Source organism: Aquila chrysaetos, unplaced genomic scaffold (assembly GCF_900496995.4).
Source record: "Aquila chrysaetos chrysaetos unplaced genomic scaffold, bAquChr1.4, whole genome shotgun sequence".
NCBI classification, from domain to species: domain Eukaryota; kingdom Metazoa; phylum Chordata; class Aves; order Accipitriformes; family Accipitridae; genus Aquila; species Aquila chrysaetos.
The window spans coordinates 326192-344982 of record NW_024470384.1 but is presented as its reverse complement, the minus strand read 5'-3'; the positions used below and the strand labels follow the sequence as shown (position 1 = coordinate 344982).

At 62.7% G+C, this 18791-nt stretch overlaps 4 protein-coding genes across 5 annotated transcripts; 1 reads left to right on the top strand and 3 right to left on the bottom strand.

The window, feature by feature from the left end:
* Positions 1-71: 71 nt before the first annotated feature.
* Positions 72-11071, bottom strand: CC2D1A (coiled-coil and C2 domain containing 1A). The gene is given in 31 exon segments (XM_030006394.1): positions 72-492; positions 577-624; positions 743-819; positions 925-1051; positions 1186-1252; positions 2101-2156; positions 2280-2411; positions 2543-2633; positions 2704-2803; positions 3040-3091; positions 3166-3224; positions 3770-3843; positions 3932-4048; positions 4207-4265; positions 4756-4878; positions 4955-5127; positions 5228-5402; positions 5549-5676; positions 5832-5904; positions 5988-6112; positions 6114-6119; positions 6226-6315; positions 6471-6543; positions 6741-6865; positions 6954-7239; positions 8270-8413; positions 8954-9019; positions 9160-9272; positions 9468-9603; positions 10147-10222; positions 10920-11071. Coding segments are annotated over 31 exon segments (3129 nt in total). The 5' UTR covers positions 11057-11071; the 3' UTR covers positions 72-471.
* A 95-nt stretch (positions 11072-11166) lies between these two features.
* On the top strand, positions 11167-14784 carry BRME1 (break repair meiotic recombinase recruitment factor 1). The gene is made up of 7 exons (XM_030006392.2): positions 11167-11420; positions 12127-12301; positions 12414-12492; positions 12713-13888; positions 14074-14204; positions 14362-14454; positions 14648-14784. Exons 1-7 carry the CDS (start codon positions 11390-11392, stop codon positions 14769-14771), a joined length of 1809 nt encoding a protein of 602 aa, XP_029862252.1. The 5' UTR covers positions 11167-11389; the 3' UTR covers positions 14772-14784.
* On the bottom strand, positions 14779-16215 carry NANOS3 (nanos C2HC-type zinc finger 3). Its single transcript, XM_030006393.1, is given in 2 exon segments — positions 14779-15993; positions 15995-16215. Coding segments are annotated over 2 exon segments (402 nt in total). The 5' UTR covers positions 16193-16215; the 3' UTR covers positions 14779-15789.
* On the bottom strand, positions 14779-17634 carry LOC121233111. Of its 2 annotated transcripts, none has more exons than XM_041121815.1 (2): positions 17378-17623; positions 14779-15394 (listed from the first exon to the last, which is right to left on the bottom strand). In XM_041121815.1, the coding sequence occupies exons 1-2, from the start codon at positions 17591-17593 to the stop codon at positions 14837-14839; spliced, it is 774 nt and encodes a 257-aa protein (XP_040977749.1). In that variant the 5' UTR covers positions 17594-17623; the 3' UTR covers positions 14779-14836. The 2 variants fall into 2 exon arrangements, with proteins under 2 accessions (XP_040977749.1, XP_040977750.1); XM_041121816.1 differs by lacking the exon at positions 14779-15394 and adding an exon at positions 16387-17283 and having other exon boundaries at positions 17378-17634.
* Positions 17635-18791: the final 1157 nt, after the last annotated feature.

The following is an 18791-nucleotide window of genomic DNA, read 5'->3' as shown; positions in this document are numbered from 1 at the left end:
CGAGGGGTCCTAGCGCCCCCCCCCCGACGCGGCGGGGGGGGGGGAATTCACCGAACCCCGGCTTTTTCTTCTTAAAAACTTTATAGATTTGTGTGTGAAAGCACAAAATAAACCCGTTGCGCAGCCCGGCCCCTGGGGACAGGCACTTGGAGGGGTGACAGGGAGGGGGGGACGGGGTGGGGGGGGGAGAGAGGTCCCTGCCCGCCCGGCCGCCGCGGGAGGGGGGCAAAGTGCTTTTTGGTGTGTGGGGGGGACGGACGGGGACCCCGGGAGTGGGTGAGGGGGGGGTTAGTGTCATTGTGTCCCCAGGGGGAAGGACCGGGGGGGACACACACATAGCAGCTCTGATCCCTGTGATTGTCACAGCAGCGCCTGGGGGGGGGGGGGGTTGTCCCGTGTGTGCCCCCCCCCCCCCCCCAAAAGCGCCTGCACCCCCATTTGGTCCCAGCCCCAGGGGGGGGGGGGGGCAGCTCATCGGCGGAACTTTTGGAGCTGGAAGAGAAGAGGGGGGGGGCAGTGAGGGGGAGCAGGGGGGGACCCCCAGAAAGACACCCCCCCCCCAGGCCTGCCCCTCACCTCGCTCTCCACCAGGTTCCTCTTGTACAGCGCTTCCTTGGCCGCGTCCTGCCGAGGAGACATCGGGGGGGGGGGGGGATGAGTGGGGCCCCCCACCCCCAATAGCACCCTTGGGTGCTGGTGTACCCCACGGCGGTTTTGGGGGGGGGGGGGGGGGCTGCCTGACCCGGTTGCCCTCGGTGCCCAGGCGCCTCGCTGTCTCGGTGTAGAGCTGCAGGTACCGCTCCAGCTGGGCCAGGTACTCTAAAAAGAGGGGAAAAAGGGGAAAATAGAGTCGGCGGGGGGGGGGGCATGGACACCCCCACCCGTGCCCCCCCCACACACACACACACTACGCGGGCACCTCACCTTTGCGGAAGGGGGGGTCGCCGTGCTGCAGGCGCGACCGCAGGAGCTGGCTGCGCCGGGCGATGTCCTGGTACTGCTCCCGCAGCTCGGGGGGGACCGGCCGCTGCGCCTGCCTGTACGCCAGCATCTGCGGGGACAGGGAGCACGGTGGGGTGTGGGGGGGGAACATACACACGTGGTGGTGACGGTGGTGGTGGGGATGCAGCGGTGAGGGGACCCCCCCTCCCCAAACGCCGTGGGCACGGCGATGGCGGTGCTCACCTTCCTCTCCAGCTTCTCCTGGTCGAAGGCCAGCAGGTTGAGGCTGGGCAACGCCGGCACGGCCCTGCTGCGGGGAGGGGGGAGACGGACCCAGGTGAGGTGGGGGGAGGATGGGGAGGGGGCGGTGGCCCCCCCCCCCAAGCCCCCCAGGCTCGGCCCGCGATGTACCCCCAGCCCCGTCCTTTCAGGACACCATCTGCCAGTGCAGGCCGGTTGGCTGGGAAGGAGAGGAACGGGGGTCCCGGGGAGGGGGGGGGCGACTGGCCATGGTGGGGGGGGGACCCAGCCCTCCCTTCCTCGCTCCTCATCTCCCACCTTGGTCCTTGCTCCTCTCCTCCATGCGATGCCTGCCCTTTTCTCCTCCTCCTCCTGCAGCCGGATGGGGCCGGGGGGGGGGGTTAATTCCCACTCTGTGCCGCTCCCCAGCTGCCAAACCGGCCTCATTGGCAACGGCAAGCACGGAGACCCCCGGATTGGGACGCCCCCGGATTGCGGGTGGGAGCAGCCACTGAGGAAGGGATGGAGCAGGACAAGGTGTCCAGAAATCAGAGTTTTCCTGGGCTGCGGCTCTGGCCTGCGCCCCTTTGGGCAAAAGCAGGCCCCGTGGAGGAAGAAGAGGAGGAAGAGGAGGAGAAGAGGTGCAGGCAGGGCCGGCCTCGCTACAGCACCGAGCAGATGGCTGTCCTGAAAGGGAAGGAAAGACGGAGAGGAGAGACGGTGAACGGCACCTGCCGTGCCGGCATCATGTCCCCATCCCAGCCTGGTCCCCCCGAGGATGATTTGGATCCCACCAACCGCTCCGGTCAACCCCCAAACAGCCCCCGAAAGAGGGTGCCGAGCCCCCGCCGCCCCGGCGTGCCCTGCCGGCAGTGCCGCCGCACCGCGGCACTTGCCAGGCAGCCCCCCGGCACTCGCCTGTTGTTCACTTCCTTTGCGGGAGCGACGGCCGGTTTGGGTTTGGGGACGGCAACCTGGAGGGAGAGCCGGGTTTAAGAGGGTGTTTCCCCCCCCGCCGCGGCGTTTATTTAATGGATGGGGAGCCTGAGGGCAACTGGGGCCTGCGGGCAGCATCCGGCGCCCGCCGCGGCACTTACCGGCGGCATGGTGCTGGGGTTGATGACCAGCCAGCGCTCCGTCCTCGTCTCCAGCTGCTGGGAGCTCAGGGGCTCCCTGATCCGCACGATCACTTCCAGCTTCCCCCCCGTGGGCCGGCGGCCATCCAGCAGCTGGGAGAGACGAGGGAAATACCGTTAACAAACCAGAGAGAGGAGGGAAATCCCATTAACGAACCGGAGAGCCGGTGTCCACCCCCAAGAGATGGCGGTGGGGGGGGGTGACGGGCCCCGGTGCTCCTCACCTCAATGATCTCCCGAACCTCGCACGCCGTCTCCAGTGCCTCCAGCTTGAGCTGGGCTGTGCCGATGACGCGGTCCGTCTTGAACAGCCCCCTGGGAGAGCGGAGAGGGGTAAAACCAGCTCAGGGCAGCCGGAATAGGGGGGAAAACCTCGGTCTCTTACCCTTTATGCGCCACTTCAAACTTGATGCCTTTGGTCTGAAGGACCCGCCGGAGCCCCCGGTGCCCTCGGTTCATGTACAGCTTGAACTGCTCCTTGAACTCTGCCAAGGGAACCACCGCACCAAAACCGCGGCATCAACAGGAGGAGCAGCGCCGAGCCCCCAGCGAGATGGGGGCCAGGAGCAGAGCCGTGTTAATTACCCCCACCCTGTCACACTAACGATTCTCAGCCTGGAGCCTTGGCACGCTCTGCAGTGATGGCGCGGAGCCTTCATGTCGTTCCCTTGGTACCCAGCCCCCTCCCTGCCTCTCAGGAAGGGCAGAACGGGGCACTTACCGGGAGAATCGGTGTTTTTGATGACGTTGGTCTTGTCTTTTTGAGCTTCCTCCTGCCAAGGTGAAGGCGGGAGGCTGAGGGCTGAGCCACTCGGCCGGGGAGCACGGCGGAGGGATGCCGACTTACCGCGTTGGGGTAGGGGAACTCGAAGCGCACGAAGGCGTCCAGATCGTTGGGAGCCACACCTGCAAGGCCAACACGGCGTGAGCTCTGTGCCAGCGGTGCCGACCGCTCGCAGGTTGCCGCGGCAGAGGATTCACAGTCCTCCCTGGGCCCCCGCACTGTCCCTGAGCTCTGCCAGCACAGGCAGCTGCCTGCTGCTCCTTGGGGAGCCCGCCTGGCATATCGGGGCTTTGGCAGGACCATCGCCATGTCCTCACCGCTCCCCGCGGGTGAGAACAGCCGGGGAAGCAGTGCAGGTTAATGAGCGCTGGCGAGGGGCCCAGCTGCCCCCGGGGCATTTTAACAGCAGATAATTAAGAAAAAAGACAGTTGTCAGCGGGCACCAGGCACAGCAAGGGGGAAACAAGCAAATCCCAGCGCTCCCTCCTCCCCACCACGGTGAGAATCCCCAGCTGCCAAGCGCCGGCTGACAGCTGCCGGGCAGTGCCGGTGGCTTGCAAGCTGCCGCGAGCCCTCTGGGCCGGTGCCTACAGCCGAGCAGCATAGCCCGAGCTGGGGAGGTCTCCGCAGTCACGGCCATCCTGCACTCTCCCCTGTTTTCTCTCACCTGGTGGTGCCGGGAGGTTGATCCCTTTCACTATCGACAGCACCATGTCATTGCTGTTCAGCTCCGGAAAGATCCTGTGGACGGAGAGAGCGGAAGGATCCCATCAGCGCCCGCCTGTCCTTCCTCGCCTGCGGAAGCCGCGCTCGGCCAGCTAGCCCCTACTTGATGACGCTGAAAGTTCGTTGCTCATAATGGTACTTGGGCAGCGGGAAGCCCCGGGCGTGGGCCTGCTTCAGGATCTCCATATTCTGCTTGCAGTCCTCAGCCAGCTTCTCAAACCTGGCGGGAGAGCGGCTTATGGCAATGTCCTCATCTTCCTCAGCACCACCGCACTCTCGTGGCAAGGAAGGTGCCTCTCCCTGTGGCAATCCTGCCCTCTCTGCCTGCCCGCACCACCCCAGCAGACAAACGCCGCGTGCACTGGCCGGCAGACTCACTTGGTCGTCTCCGCAATGTTCCCCAGGTGAGTGAACTGCTTGGAGTAATTCATGCACATCTGGGAGGAAGAGGAGAGAAGAGGAAGGTTTCTGCATCCCGCCGGCCTCCTGGCACGGGCGGCCACAGAGAAGCAGAGCTCCTTGGGCAGCCATGGCAGCCCCAACGCCAGATCCACCTGACCCAGCGCTCCCCGGACACGTTGGTGCTGGGTTTTCCAAGCTCAGAGGCATCGCCCCTTTCCCGAGTGTCCTGCTCCAGCCTGGAGGTTTCTTCTCCAGCAGAAAACCCCGCTTCAGTCCAAACTCAGCCTCGATTTATGCCGAGATTTAAAGCACCCTGCCCTTGGCGAGGGAAGCAGCTCATTTCCTTCCTCCTCACTATCCTTCCTTCCTCATCTACAGTGAGGAAGGACACCCCCCCCAGGTCTCCCCTCTTTCATTGCACACTTCACGCAGCCCCACATGGCATCCTGCCCACCTCGTTCTCAATCTCTCCCCGCATGCGGCCAAAATAACCCTATTTTTTGGCCGTCCCCTGGGCTCCGCTACCTCGTGCTGCTGCCGGATCAGCTTCATCAGCTCCAGGTACTGGCTGGCTGCCTCGGGAGAGATGTGCACCCCCCGACGCTGCACGAGCACAAAGTCCTCCTTGTTCACGGGGGCTTCGGGGACCTGGAGAGGAGGGAAGGGGTCAGATCTGTGACACGAGGAGCCTGCCCAGAGCCACAAACCTAAAAAAACCCCTGACCTTGGTTATATCGACAGGCAAGCCATTCTGCGAGGCCTCAATCATGGGGTCCAGCCCTTTGGCCTGGCGCAGGAAGAGCTTTGCCCCTTCGATGTCGTTCTTCTGCTTGGCACGGAGGGCGGCCTGCATCAGCTGCTTCCTCCTGCCTTCCAGGAATGCCAGCTGCTGCTGGGCTACGGGGGAAGAGGGGGGCTCAGCATCCTCACCCCGGTCCCGTCATCCCCCCAGCGTGGTCAGACTCAGCGAGGACTGAGCGTTGGTTCAGGCCGGTACCTTTCGCGGTGGTTTTGGGGGCTGGTTTGGCCACTCCGGCAGAACTGGGGGCACCCGCAGAGGAGGTTTGGGGAGGCGGCGGTGGCTGCTTGGGCTGGGAGGCGGCAGCGGCTCTCGCTGGGGCAGGGCTGGCGGCAGGCTGTGCCGGGAACAGAAGGGATGGCGTCAGAGGGGGCTGCAATAGGAAGAACACGAAACGTCCGCTCCTCAGGCGCGGGAGGGCCGGGCGTACCCTCGAGAGCACTCCCCGCTCTCTGTTTTGGATTCCTGCGGCAGCGGGGGGAGTCAGACAGGGGGTCCCGAGTCCCCAGAAACCCCGACCTTTGCCTTTTCAGCACCATCATCCTCCTCGTGGACCTCCTGGCTGGCCAGCTTCATGGCCGTTTCCAGCACTCCAGCGATGCTTTGGTCTCCGGACGGCGTCTCCGTGCCCTGGATAGGCTGGAAGCCTGGCCAAGAGGGGTGCAAAGGGGAAAGGCTGGGTGGTACCAAAGGCTTCCCCACCTCACTGGGCTGGAGGGGTCCAAATCTTCCTCCTCGCGGCACGCTGGCTTTGGGAAATGGCCCCGAGAAGCGCTCGCCACGAAACGGACAGGGAAAATACCTGGCGGAACGGGCAGCTCCGAGAAATCCACCGTTTTCCCAGCTTTGTGCGCCCGGATGGCGTCCTGGTATTGCTGGAAGGGAAAGCGGAGGCTGAGCAGGGCCACGGCGGGGCCAGCAGCACCGCGCCGGCTGGCAGAGCGCGCGGCTGCCGCACCTTGACAATGCGCTCGTGCATCCGGGCCTTCCGGTCATCTCCCTTGCTCTTGGCCTGCGCCGCCGCCGTCTTGTACCGCTCCATCCGCTGCTGCAGAGCCTCCAGCACATCCCGGGGAGGGGGGGGGAACGTCTGTTTGGGGGGAGAGCCGGAGAAAAGCTTCAATTGCCTTTCTCTTTGAACTTCCCTTTCCTTAGAGAGCAATTTGGGGTCAGAAATTAGCTGTTGGGGCTTCTACCTGCTGCGGGAGATGCTGGTTTAACTTCTGGCACAGGCACCGCTGCGGCAGGCTGCGGCTGGCCAGGCGACAACTCCTTTGGCAGCTGGTCTGTGGAGAAGGAAGCGATTGGCACCCGCAAATGAGCAGCGAGGTAATTGCTGCATCCGCCAGGATGAGCAGAACAGCCATGCTGGCTTTCTCGACCCTCCGAAAAGGGGGTACGAACGCTCCCCGCTGCTCCCTGGCAGGGTTTTGGGTCTTACCGGGAGGAGGCGGCACACTGCTCAGCTCCACCGGCTGGCCATTCCCTGCCGCTTCGAGCAAGGAGTCAAAGCTCTGAAAAATCACCAGGAAAAGAGAAAAGCTTGCTCTTTTTCTGTGTTGAGTTTTGCAGCCAGCCCCAGCCAGCCCAACAGACCATTGTTTTACTACAGAAGCCACGAAAAGCCGGAGATTTGCGCCAATATTGAATGGGAAGGGAAATTCAAGCCACTCTGGCTGCCCGATGCGTGCCCAGCCACGCAGAGCCTTACCTTTGCGACCCGGTAGTACTTTGTGGCCATCTCCAGGTCTCCACGCTGCTTGGCGTGCAGCGCCGCAAGCTTGTACTCCCGCTGCCGGCCCCGCAACAGTGCCTCGGCGCTGGCACGGTCAGAGCCTGGGGAAGCAGAGAGAAGAGCAGTGTTGCCGGTTTCCCCATCAGCAGCGGGGTACAGCCATCTCCGGAGCAGAAGAACAAGCCAAACCTTTGCCTGGGTGGGAAGACGGCAAGGGAGGAGATGGTTTCACCTCCGGAGAGCTGACGGGCAGGACCTGAGGCTTCGGGAGAATGGGGGGCGGCTGTGGCTTGGAGGCAGAGGCAGCGGGCGGCTGTGGAGGCGGCTGCGGGGAGCCGGGGCGGGCGGCTGGCGGGGGGGACACCGGAGAGGGCTGCGGGGAGCTCGCACCCTTCCCCAGCGCCACTGGAGGGGGGATTTCCTCCTCGTTGATCTTTTTTCCCTTCTTGACGGAGGCCAGCATGTTCTCCAGCGTCTGGAAGGAACATGCACAGTAGTAAAGCCCTCTGTCACTCCAGTATTCCTCTACCTCTGTGAAAAGACAAACCTCAGAGCCTGCCAGGACAGCAGCAAAGGCGCTGGAAGCGGGAAAACCCAACGTCTGCCTAAAACAGCACCCAAACTTGGGCTGTGCGCTGGGGGTTTCTCACTGGTTGGGAATCCAGCCCCCAACTCTACAAGCTCCTTATTCCCCCCCGACAAACCTCTTCAGCTGCCTCCTCTCCCAGCCCATGCGAGAGGCCAGCTGCCTCGCTCTGACCACACCGCTCTGCCGGCGGACAAAATCCAAGGGGAAGGGCGAGCTCTGCTCCTGACAAGGCAGCACTACCCCCAGGTTTCCTCAGGGAGCCTCACGGGCTCCAAAAAACGCTCTTAATGGTGAAAGACATCACCCTCTTGCGAGTCACAGCCCAGACCCAATACGCGATCCTGCTTCAGGGGTCAGGGAGGGCTCTGCATCAAAACAGGGTGCAGGGAAGACCTGAGCGTGGCAGAAGGGGCTCAACCAAGGGGGGAAATGGCCTGGAGGGGAAAACAGGGCTCAAAATAAAAAATAGAAAAAATAATCCTAAGACTATTCAAAGGGTTTTGAATAACCATGAGGAATCGGGACCTCAACGTCGTGTTTTAGCCAGCGCTGCAGCAGGGTAAGATGTTCAACTGGAGCTCACTGCGCTTAACGTGGTCTCAGAGATAATTATATCGCAGGCGGCTGCACCCGCGTGCGTCTCAGGTTTACGTTAACGCCTACAATTAAGCACTGAAATTAGGACGACCTGATTTTCCAAGAACTCCGAGTAATTCCTGTGGGGAGCTAGATGGGCTCACGGCTGCGGGGAGAGGCTAGAGCTCAGCCGGAAGCGCAAAACCCCCGAGTTCAGAAACACCGGCCGAGCTCAGCCGGGAATTCAAGATCAAACGGTTTCATTTGATTAAAGATTCAAGGAAACTGAGGGCTTTGTGTCAGAGTCCCATGAGCCCTCAGGCCCGTGATTTCGGCTCACCTTGAGGCCCCTCTCGTAGCGCCGCACCCTGGAGCTGTCCCCGGCCTGCTTGGCGTTGGCGATGGCCGTCCGATACATGTCTGCCCGCTCCGCCAGCGTGGGCTCGATGTCGCTGGGCTCCGGAAGCGCCTCCGGCACCTGCAGCTGCCCCGAGAAGAAACGCTCAGATCGACCCAGCGAGACCCGGGCTACCCCCACCGCCGATATCCGTTCGGATCGGGGGCTCGGAGCAGACCCGGTGGCTTGGCACCTGGCTCTGGCTCACACCAGGTCTGGCGCAGCCACCCTTCCTGATCTGCACCGTGATTTTACAGCCTCTGCGGGCTCAAGGAACAGCCCCAGGGAGCAGCAGGAGAACGCCGACAGCTGCTAATAAACAAGGATTGCCTGAGAACAGCTAAAAAGAGGATTGTTGGAGACTTATTTCTCATAGATTCCAATAAATTTGCTAAATCCTGCCTCCATGCTTGCATTTTCCAACGCTGCTCATTACTGAGGACAAGGCAGAGGGGACCTGGCTCCTCCCCCTGACCCCCAGGAAAGTTTTTTACTTCTCTGGGGAGCAGGTTCATGTGACAGAGTCACGTTTTCTCGTCAGGGAAACGAACAAAACAACATGAAAGGCTAAAAAGGGCCAGATCTGGTACCAACACAACAGAAGCGGAGCCAAAAGACGCGTCGTACCTTGGCGGGAGGCACCGGTGCATCCGTGTTCCCTTCCCCTTCGCCCAGCACCTCCTGCAGCTCGGCCTGCAAAGCGCCGTGAGTTTCATCAGCAACGATCCAAGGCAGAAAAGCCCTTTTTTGGGATAAGGCGATCCCAAGGAATGAAGCCCCAGGGACAGAGGCACAGAGACCAGAGCTTCCCCAGGGGCTCAACCCCTTCTCACCATGAGATCGTCTTCATCTTCCAGCTCTTCTTCATCATCCCCCTCCTCCTCCTCGTCCGTGTCCTTCATGCAGAGGGCAGCCATCTTCTCAATCGCCTCCATCGGCAAAGGGGCTGGAGGAGCAGAAACAGCACGAAGGGTTTTTTGGGGCCACGTACCTGTTTCTTGATGGTTTAAGCCCACGTGCAGGGGAGTCCAGCCCGGGGTGGAGGCAGAAACAACCCAAGAGGACCCGCTTTCTACATGCCGTGTTATTAATTATCCCAGAAATTGACAGCAGATGAGCCCCCTGCAGCAGCAGCACTCACTTTTCCCCTTGGGCTTCTCTCCCGGCGCAGCTCGGCCTCCCACCAGCGCCAGCAGCTCAGCCTCCAGCTCGGCGGCATCATCTCCGGTGTCATCCCCTGCAGTCCCCTCCGGAGAGAGGTCCACCAGCAAACCCATCTGCGAGGAGGGAGAGGGAGGGACAGCCCTGAGGGCATGACGCTAACGATGCCTCGTTAGTGCGAGAGAATCCCCCGGGATCCAGCAGAGGGAAGGAGGGGATTGACATGCATCTTCTAGGGGTGGAATCCAGCGTGCCCCACGGTTCGGAATTGAGCCCACAGTGCCCCAAGTGCCCCTGCCACGGTGATCCACAAGGCAACGAAGCAAATACAAGCATTTAAACAATTAAAACACTTAAATAAAGACGACAGACAGTGCAGACGCTCCCAGCTCAGTGACAGAAACCCTGCAATAGGAAGAGCTGGCATCGCCATTAGCACCCATTTAACCAAAACATGGCCCGGCACGACCGATGTCCCCACTCGGGAGGTGCGGCAGGAAAGCGCCCGGCAGCCCTGCCCACAATGGCTCAGGTTTCCCTCTGCCTGCCGAAGAGCTGTTTATGGCGTCGACCTTTCCCTCCCACGCGGGCCGGGGTGGCGGGGGGGTGGGCACACCCAGCGTCCTGCCGGGGCGAGGAGGGGGGGAAGCGGGCCGTACCTGCCTGGCGATGGCGGCACCGTGGCCCGGTGGCATCCTCCTGGCTTTGCTCATGTCTGTCTCTTGCCGGGCCAAGCTGGGGGTGGGGGGAGTGCTGCATTAGGGTGTGGGACCCCAGCACCCTTCAGAGAGCCTGGACCAAGCCCCCCCTCCGCTGCCACCCTTCGGCCTCAGCTTTCTGCGACCCACCCTTCCTGTTTTCCAGAATTTTCTTGACAGCACCCTCCCTCACCACCACACCACCCCGAGCACTGCAGGGCACTGCCCCGCCCCCCCCACCCCGAGCCCTGACCCTTCCTCCAGAGGATTCTCCCCCTACTCCCCCAGCCCTTTCCCTACAGCCTCCTCCACACGCTACAGCCCCCCAAAAGGCCTCAATCCCCCTCCACAGCCCCCCCGCAAGGGCCCATTCCCCCCCACAAGGCCCCATTCCCCCCACACAGCCCCCCACAAGGGCCCATTCCCCCCACACAGCCCCCCACAAGGCCCTATCCTCCCTGACAAGGCCCCATTCCCCCCCCACAGCCCCTCAGAAGGCCCCATTCCCCCCACACAGCCCCCCAGAAGGCCCTATCCTCCCTGACAAGGCCCCATTCCCCCCCACAACCCCCCCCAAGGCCCCATTCCCCTCACAGCCCCCCACAAGGCCCCAGCCCTCCCAACCCCCAGGCCGCCCACCCCCCTCAGAAATGACCCCTAACCCCCACACACACCCGGCTCCCGGCTCCCGGCTCCCCGCTCCCCTCCGTGGTCCCGGTCCCATCCACACTCACTTCCTACTCCGCCCGCCGCTGTCAACAACACGCCGCGCTTTACGGCGCCACCGTCGCAAAAGCCGCCGTCGCCGTCGCGTTTCGCTTGACGGCGCCCGGAGAAGACTACAACTCCCAGCGCGCCCCGCGCCGCGCATGCGCAGGCGGGGAAGCTGTGAGAAAAAGCGGGAAAAGCGTGAGGTGATGGGGGAGCCCGACGCGGGTCGGGGGGTGGAAATGGGTGAAATTCCACGTTTCTCACCTCAGAACTGGAGGGTTTGGTTCCTCCCGCTGCGGCCGCGGCCACGGCCACGGCCACGGGGGGGGGGGCGGCTGGGGCAGTGCTGGGCCCCAGGGAGAGGCAAAGGGCTGTGGGCTCTGGTGATGCACAAGGGCTGGGTCAGCCCTGAGGGCAAAACGCCTCTGGGGGAGGCAAGGAGAGGCTGCTCGTTAAGCCCCGTTCTGTTCTCCCCACTCAGGCAAGCGGCAGGATGGGCAAACGGAAGAACGAGCAGCCACCAGGTATCGGCAGGAGGCCCCAGTGGCGAGGCGACGGGGTCTGCGAGGGGACGGGGGTGGTGAGGAGCCCCACCAGCCTGCCCCACATTTCCCTGTCTTGCTCCTTGTATTCAATTGGTTACAAGCACTCCTAAAACCGTCCAGGCTCTTAATTATTACAAACGTGCTAAACTGCAAAACTGGCCTGATTTGTAAGCAAAATGACACCCAGCGTTCACCTTTTCCGCACCTCTTTCATCAAATCCCCTCAGACCGCGCTGTGCCTTCGGAGTTCAGGGCTGCTTGCTACCTCTGTGCCACGCGCTGCCTGGGTAGCTTCCCCAAACGTCCCCTCATCTTGCTACAAGTCTGCAGGAAACAGGGGTTATTATGGGGATAAAAGACAAAACCAAGCGACTTTCCGCTGGCAGTTGGTGAGGCAGCAAGCAGCACCCGCTGAGCTGGGGCCGAGCCCCTTGTGCCGCAAACCCCGTTTCTTGGCGTTTCCAAGAAGGGGTGGGTGGAGCAAAGCTGACACCCCACAAAAGCCCTAAAAGCGATCTTTTCCCCTCAGTTCAACTGTTAGAGGTGTGCGGGGGGGGTTCCTAGGATTTAATAATAAAAAATAACAGAAAACCACTACAAAGGCTGTTCTCCCTATCCAACATGACAACAAGTCCCTCCTACCCCAAAGGCTGACATCTGAGGATTATATTTTTCCCCTGAATAGGAGATGGTAAATGCCACGTTCCCAAAACTAAACAAAGTCTTCGGGAAGATGCGGATGCAAAGGGAGACGACAGCTTAGACGTGACCGGACCAGCTCAGACCAACGATGCCGACGGAAAACCGAAATCTCAGGGACAGACGACCCATGACAGCACCACAACAAACGCACCGACAAGGTAACAGGGCAAGAAATCAGCAGGACGGGGGTCTGCGGGTGAACCAGGCTCTACATGATGACTTACCTGGCAATCGCCTTGTTGCTCACTGAATGTGTTTTATTATTCTTAGCAGTGCGAATGGCAACGGGGAGGTGGCTGCTCTGGAGCAAAGCCGGGCGGAGGAGCACATCACCAGCCCCTTACACCAGGTATGCCTGTCCTGGGCTCCAGGCAAGCCCACCTTGCTTGGCAAGCTCCCAGCTGTCACCAAAATGCTCTGGTGTTGAGAAACTCCCTTTGCAGCATAGCCAGAGCCTCCTCTACGGCACTGTTTTTCCTCTGTTGGCAAACTCAGCCTTAACGGAGGAAAAAATCCAGAGATCAGGATTTTTTTAACACAGGAGTGATGCTGGAACCTTGTTATTTCAGGAAGGAAGAGACATGGACATCGGTGGAGGCGGCAAGTCACAGGAGGCAGCTGCCCCGCGAGCAGCGTCTCAGCCAGAGTCACCACAATGGGCAAATTCGGTGGCAGATGAGAGAGAAGAGGATCAGCTGGTGGTGACCGCAGAGCGGCACAGAAGCGCCGGTGAAGAGCTGGATGCCGAAACCCCAACTCACCGCAGAACGGGCAATCTCGGTGACAGTCCCGAGCATGGCTCTGCTCCACCAGCACGAGGAGAGGGGACTGCTGGCAGAGAGATCACTCTCCCTGTGGATGCTCCAGGCCAGAGCACTGGCAGCTGCCTGCCAGCGGAGGTGCCTGAGCCTCACTGTGAAGAGGGAGTTAACCACAGCGAGCCAGGCGAGTGCCAAGGTGATGCCAATCAAAGCCGGGAGCTGCCGCAAGCATCTGTTGTAAACACTGAAGAAAATGAATCCGGTGCCGTATCCAAGAGGGCGGCTGGAGGAGAGCACCAGGAAAACATGAGTGGGGAACAACTGCGGGCAACTGGTACAAACGACACGGTGAAGAATGCGGCTGAATCCTGCTGCAGCCTGGCCGGTGGCAGCGTCTCCGTGGAGGTTTTGGGGGTCTGTGCCCTGTCCACGGACCCAAAGGCTGAGGGAGGCACCACCGAACCAGAGACCGCAGGCACTGCCGGTACCATCATTCCAGTGAGCCAGCCCCAGGGTGGGAATGCCTGCCCTTGGAAAATGTTGGGAGAAGCTGATGCAGGCCAGGAAGAGGCCGAAAGGGGAGAAACCTGCTCTCCCGGGACCAGCTCGGCACCGGATCCGGCCGTCCCGGCTGGCAAGGATCCCTCAGGCAAGAGGGAAGGCGAAGGTCTCGCAGAGGAGCGGGACGCGGAGGCGAGATGCAGCATGGAACACGCGGTGAGCGTGCCGAGGACGGATGCGCGGCCCCCTGCTCACTCCAGTGACCTCCCGTGCAGCGGAGAAACCACAGGGAGCACGCCCGCCGTTATGGCAATGCCGGGGCCGGCTCCCACGGGCACCGCACGACCCCCTGCCGCAAGCACCGATTCGGATGCTGGCACAGACCCCCAGGATGGGACCTGTTCGACCGGGGAGCAGCTCTCCCCGCAGCCAGAGCTGCACTGTGGCCTGGAAGGGAACAGCCTCGAGCTCCTGCCGCAGCAGGTAAATCCACAGCGGTCGCTAATTTAGCGTGAAAGAAACCCCCCAAAACACCTGAAACACGAAACGCACCCCAAAGTGCCTAAAATTACCTGAAAGGGGAAAAAAACCCAACCATCTTTCTGAGAGCGGGTTGGACTTGGCCTCCCCGGTCACAGCTTAATTGTCGCACAAACTTCTCCCTGTAGCTGCTCCCTGCTGCCGACTGGCGCGACTCCGTGGTGCCCGGGCGCGAGCTGCATGCCGCAGCGGGACAGAGCCATGCCAAAGAGATGCCGCCGCTCGCCGAGGGGAACAGCCCAGACCAGCCGTGGCCCAGGTAGGTGGATTGCCCGCTCTGATGCGCTCCCACCATCTCGGAGAGATGGGACAGTGACAGACCTTCCCGCGAGGGATAAAACCCTTATTTTAATGAAAAATGTCCCGATTCGGTGAGTAGAAACATCCTCCTTTTCCCTCCTCCCTGTCATGGTCAGGGGTGAGGAGCCAGAGGGGCTGCGCCCACCCGCCCACAGCGAGGATGCGACCGACGTCATCTGCGGCCTGATCCTGGAGCTCTCCAACCTCAAGTAAGAGCGAGCTCGTGCCGGCCGCGAAATCCGGATCCTTTCCCTGGGATTGGGCCTGCAGAGGAGGGCTGAGGGAGGGCGAGTTCCGCGCCGGAACGCGGGGTTGGTAAAACACGGGCTGCGTCGTGCCCGTGGAGCGGCGCGAGGGTCCGCGGGTGACGCGGGCGCCCACCGGCTGCCCCCCTCCCTGCAGCCGCCTGGCAATGAGCGCCCACCGGGGCCTGGAGGCGCTGAGGAGGCCAAAGCCGCGGCAGAGCAGGCGGCCTGGGCCGGTGCCGGTCCCCCCACACACCGGGAGGAGGTGGAAGGAGACATAGGGCCAGGTCGGAGCCAGATCCGGCCTCCGGCACGGCTCAGCTCTTTATTAACGTAAACCAGCATTTCAACAGAGAACAGGGTATAAATAAAACACCTTCCTACACGTAACGCGTGAAGTAACGTTTAAAGAACAAACTGGCGTCTCCAGCGAGGGCAGGAGCCGCCACGGGCGAGCTGCTAACACCAGCCCGACCCCCTGGAGCTGCCGTGCAAGCGCTCGGCGACAGCCGGAGCGCTGGCACCCTTCCCGCCACGGGACTGTCCCGGACAGTTGGTCAGGAGCCGGCACTGCCCTCAGGCACCCGCTGGGATTAATAAAAACCAACAAACCAACCCAAAACCCAGAACTGAACCCAACCGCAAACACCCCCGGCACAGAGGTGCTGTTAAAACCAACCCTTTTCAGGCTTTTCGCTGGCATCTTGATACGGCTTCTGCCAGCAGTGACCACCAAACCCCTGCTGGGATGATACTGCTTGGCTTTACCAGCTGGGGAGAGGAACTGGGGAGACTGGTCTTGGTGGAGTGCGCTGTCCTGGCATTTCATCCTTGGAGGAGAGCGGAACCAGGGGCTTCGCAGGGGCGATGCAGCAGACGGAGCCGGGCAAAGTGGAGCAATCCCCTGGAAGAGAAGCCAGGAGAGGGGAGAGCACCGCGTGCACCAGGGCAGGCACCGACCGCTGGGAGCTCCCCTCCCTTAATTAGCAATAATTCCCCTAATGAGCTTGCCAGAATCCCATTTCCGGCTAAAGGAAGGCTCGCATTGCCGCTTCGGAGTGAGGCTTTGCTGAAGAAGCAACTTTGCCTGGCAGCCTCCAGCAAAGCCACCGGCCCGGTGCCCCATGGAGCAAGAGCGTGGCAACACCAGAGCAGAGTTTCCTCGTGGCCCATCCTTGCCTCATGCCAGGAAGCGAAACCCCCACTTTCGGCCCATTTTTGGGGGCCGCAAGATCAGAAATCCTCCTGCGTTTAAAAAAAAGCCGGTACCTGTTGGGGTGAGGGTCCATCTGCGCTCAGCTACTTCTTGGCACTGCCCGCCGCACTGCGGCCGCCTGTGACCCGCTTGCCAGCGGAGTTGCGCGCCGAGCGGCTGTAGACCGAGGTGTAGCCATGGCGGGTGAGGGGGCAGAAGCGTTTGGTGTGGGCCCGGTCCTGCGTGGCCCCGCACTGTGGGCAGACGTAGCTGCGCAGGACGGGGCACTGCACCCGGCCCCCCCGCGTCGCGCAGGTTGTGCCCGCTGTAGACGTGCTTCGCCTCCCCGTTGTGCTTGCAGAAGGCGCAGAGGGATTTGCTGGGGGACGCCGATGCGGCCTCCGGCGCGTTGGGCGACGCCGATGCCTCTTCGCCGTCGCCGGCGTCCTCGCGCTCTTGTGGCAGCGCGGCCAGCACGGCGGCCAGCCCCAGGTAGTCCCTCCACATGTCGAACGCGGGGCTGTGCTCCATCCTCGGCCGCTGCCCAGCGTGTTTTGGGGCAGGATGTGGCTCCATGTGCCGTGTCCTTCCCTGGAGGAGCCGGGCAGGGCCAATCGCCGCTGCCTGGGGCCGGCTCCCGCCCCCGGCAGCCGCCTGGAGCCGGTGCGTCTGCCTGGTGGGGTGGGGGTGTCTGCACCTCTTCCCCTCTCTGGGTACAAGGGGGTCGCGCCTGAAACCCCCCACAGCGCTGTGACCCCCGCAACGCCGGCGTTTAAACCCCCTTTCGCCGGCAGCATCCACTCCAGTGCGGCACTTGCCGGCATCCCTCTTGCTGCAGCTGCCTCAGAGCCAAACCCGGCCGGATTTGGGGCTTTGGCCCCACGGGGACCTGCCGCCGGCTGCTCCCCCCAATCCAGCAGGACCCAAACTGCACCAGGCACCTTCCCCAACACCCATGGCACAACGCCGCCCGTCTCGGCCAGAAATGCCTTTTTTTGTGGATAAACATGGGATTTACATCCCGTAAACCCCATCAGGGTGGTGCGGGGACACCAAAAACCTGAGTTCGGGGCAGAGCGCCCAAAGCCTGGACTAAAGCTGGGAGCAGCGCGGCCAGTCCCTGCCCTTGCTTCTGCCTTCGGGCTGAAACTGCCCGGAATCGGGTAAAGCATCTGCTAATGGACGGCAAAATCACCCACAACAACCCCCGGGGAGACACAAAGCCTCGGCCCCCCCCGGGTGTCCCCTGCTGGGCCCAGAGCCCTCCCAGCCCCTACTTTTTAGAGAAAAAAGGGGATTTTTGCTCCCCCACGGGAGTTTCCTCCCCAGCACCACGACCCACCGCCAGCAACGGGTGTCGAGCGTGAATGTCGGTCCTCGGGGACACAGCGGCGCTCACCCGCCAGAACGGCGCCGCACAGGGACGCCCCGTCTGCACCCCACGATGAAATCCGGTCGGTTTGGGAAATCACGCGCTCTGCCCACCATGCCGCTCCGGAGCGGAGCTTCCCAGTGAGAACCTTCCCGGAATGGGACGGAACCGCCACGCCACAGGGATGCCGCGGTGTCACCGAGAGGGGGCTGTGCCGCAGGCGGCACTGGGGAAGCAGCGGCAGCAACTGTCCCGGCCGCTCCGGTGGGCCACGGGGCACACGCAACGGTCGATGGTTTCACCTCAACCACAAAACTCACCGACAGCGTTGAATGTTCTCCGGAGCCTCCGTGTCGGCTCCGAGCGGCATCAGCATCTGCCAGAGGGGAGTCGTGCTCTTCCTCGCGGTTATCCCGAGCACCCAGTGCACGGTTCACCAGCAGCAGACTCTGCGGCAGGCACACGGCGAGGATCCGGCTTGGGAAGGGTCCCTGCAGCCACCAGCCCCGGCCCCAACCTGCTCTCCCTGCCGGCATGTTGCCCTCACCCCCGGCACCGTGAAATACCTGCCAGGTCCCCGCGGCACATGCCAGCCCTGCGGCATCCACTCCGGCGGCATCCCTGTGCCGACATGACATGGCCACGAGGGACGGAGCTGCCGGGACAGGAGCGAGCACCGACAAAAGAGGCCAAATCGCCCCAAACCCACGGTGGTTTTTACGCACAGCCGAACCCACCGAGCGCCGGGGCGAGGGGGGACCCATCGTTTATTCACTACGAACCAGAGCTGCGGCGCGCCGTCGGTGTCACTGCTTGGCCTGAACCCCAAAGCCTCAGGGATGGGGCGACTGCACCGGGCTGCGCCAGGAGAATAATGGAAACAGGGCTTTTCCCCCTCAAAACAGGGGCCGCTCCCCCCGGCCCTTCCGAAGCGCCTTCGCAGCCTGGCGCTGCCCGTCCGCCCTGTCCCGGGGCGAAGCTGCTGCCGCTGCCGGCAGGCAGGAGCTTGGTGAGCGGCCGGGGCCGTGCCGCACCGGCGCTCGCCGCACCTCCCATTGGCTCGCAGTGACGTCACGGGCAAAGTCGTGCCGCGAACAGCCGCGGGGCCCCGCGAAGGAGGGAAAAAAGAACGAAAAAAAGTCCTGGAAAGGCAAAGAATGGGCACTTTGTGCGCCTGGCGCGGCGACGGCGGCATTCCCTCCCCAGCCAAGGGCACCAGCGGCCCCACCGGCGCCAGGGAATCCCGGAGCCCAACGCAGCGGGGCGGGGAAAATAAAGTCATTTAAGCCAAAAAAACAAACGCCAGTCGGCGTGCGAAGCCCAGCGCGTTCCCAGGGCCGCGGCACCAGGCCAGGGGAGCAGCCGGGCCGCCCCGGCGCCTCCCGCGCCAAATTCCTCGTGCTGGGAAGCGGGAAAACCCCGGCCGGGGCCGCGGCTCCTGTTGCTGCCTGGCAATGAGAGGGCGGCCCCGGGGCAGCGTTTGGGTGCAAAAACACCATTTCCCGCTCGGCTCCGGACGGGTGTAAAGGCATCCGGCCGGCCCTGCCGCCTGCTCGCGGCTCCGCACTCGGCACCTGCCGTGTTTCAAGGTTTAGAAACGGCGGGGGGAAAGGGAAAAATTAATTAAGTAGGTCTGAGATGTGTGGGGTGGGCGCCGTGCCGGGGATTCACCGTGCCGCCCGGCCCCACTCCCGCCCGCCGCTTCTCTCGGGGCGGTTGTTTGTTGGCAGAGCC

What these genes read in the sequence shown, in the direction of transcription:
- BRME1 (XM_030006392.2), top strand. Translation starts at nt 11,390, where the DNA reads ATGGGCAAACGGAAGAACGAGCAGCCACCAG. An exon ending in GAAGAACGAGCAGCCACCAG is followed by an intron (nt 11,421 to 12,126) that starts GTATCGGCAGGA and finishes TCCCCTGAATAG; the next exon opens with GAGATGGTAAATGCCACGTT. An exon ending in TCGAGCTCCTGCCGCAGCAG is followed by an intron (nt 13,889 to 14,073) that starts GTAAATCCACAG and finishes TTCTCCCTGTAG; the next exon opens with CTGCTCCCTGCTGCCGACTG.
- LOC121233111 (XM_041121815.1), bottom strand. Translation starts at nt 17,593, where the DNA reads ATGCCGGCAGGGAGAGCAGGTTGGGGCCGGGGCTGGTGGCTGCAGGGA. An exon ending in GAGAACATTCAACGCTGTCG is followed by an intron (nt 15,395 to 17,377) that starts GTGAGTTTTGTG and finishes CTTCTCTTCCAG; the next exon opens with GGGATTGCTCCACTTTGCCC.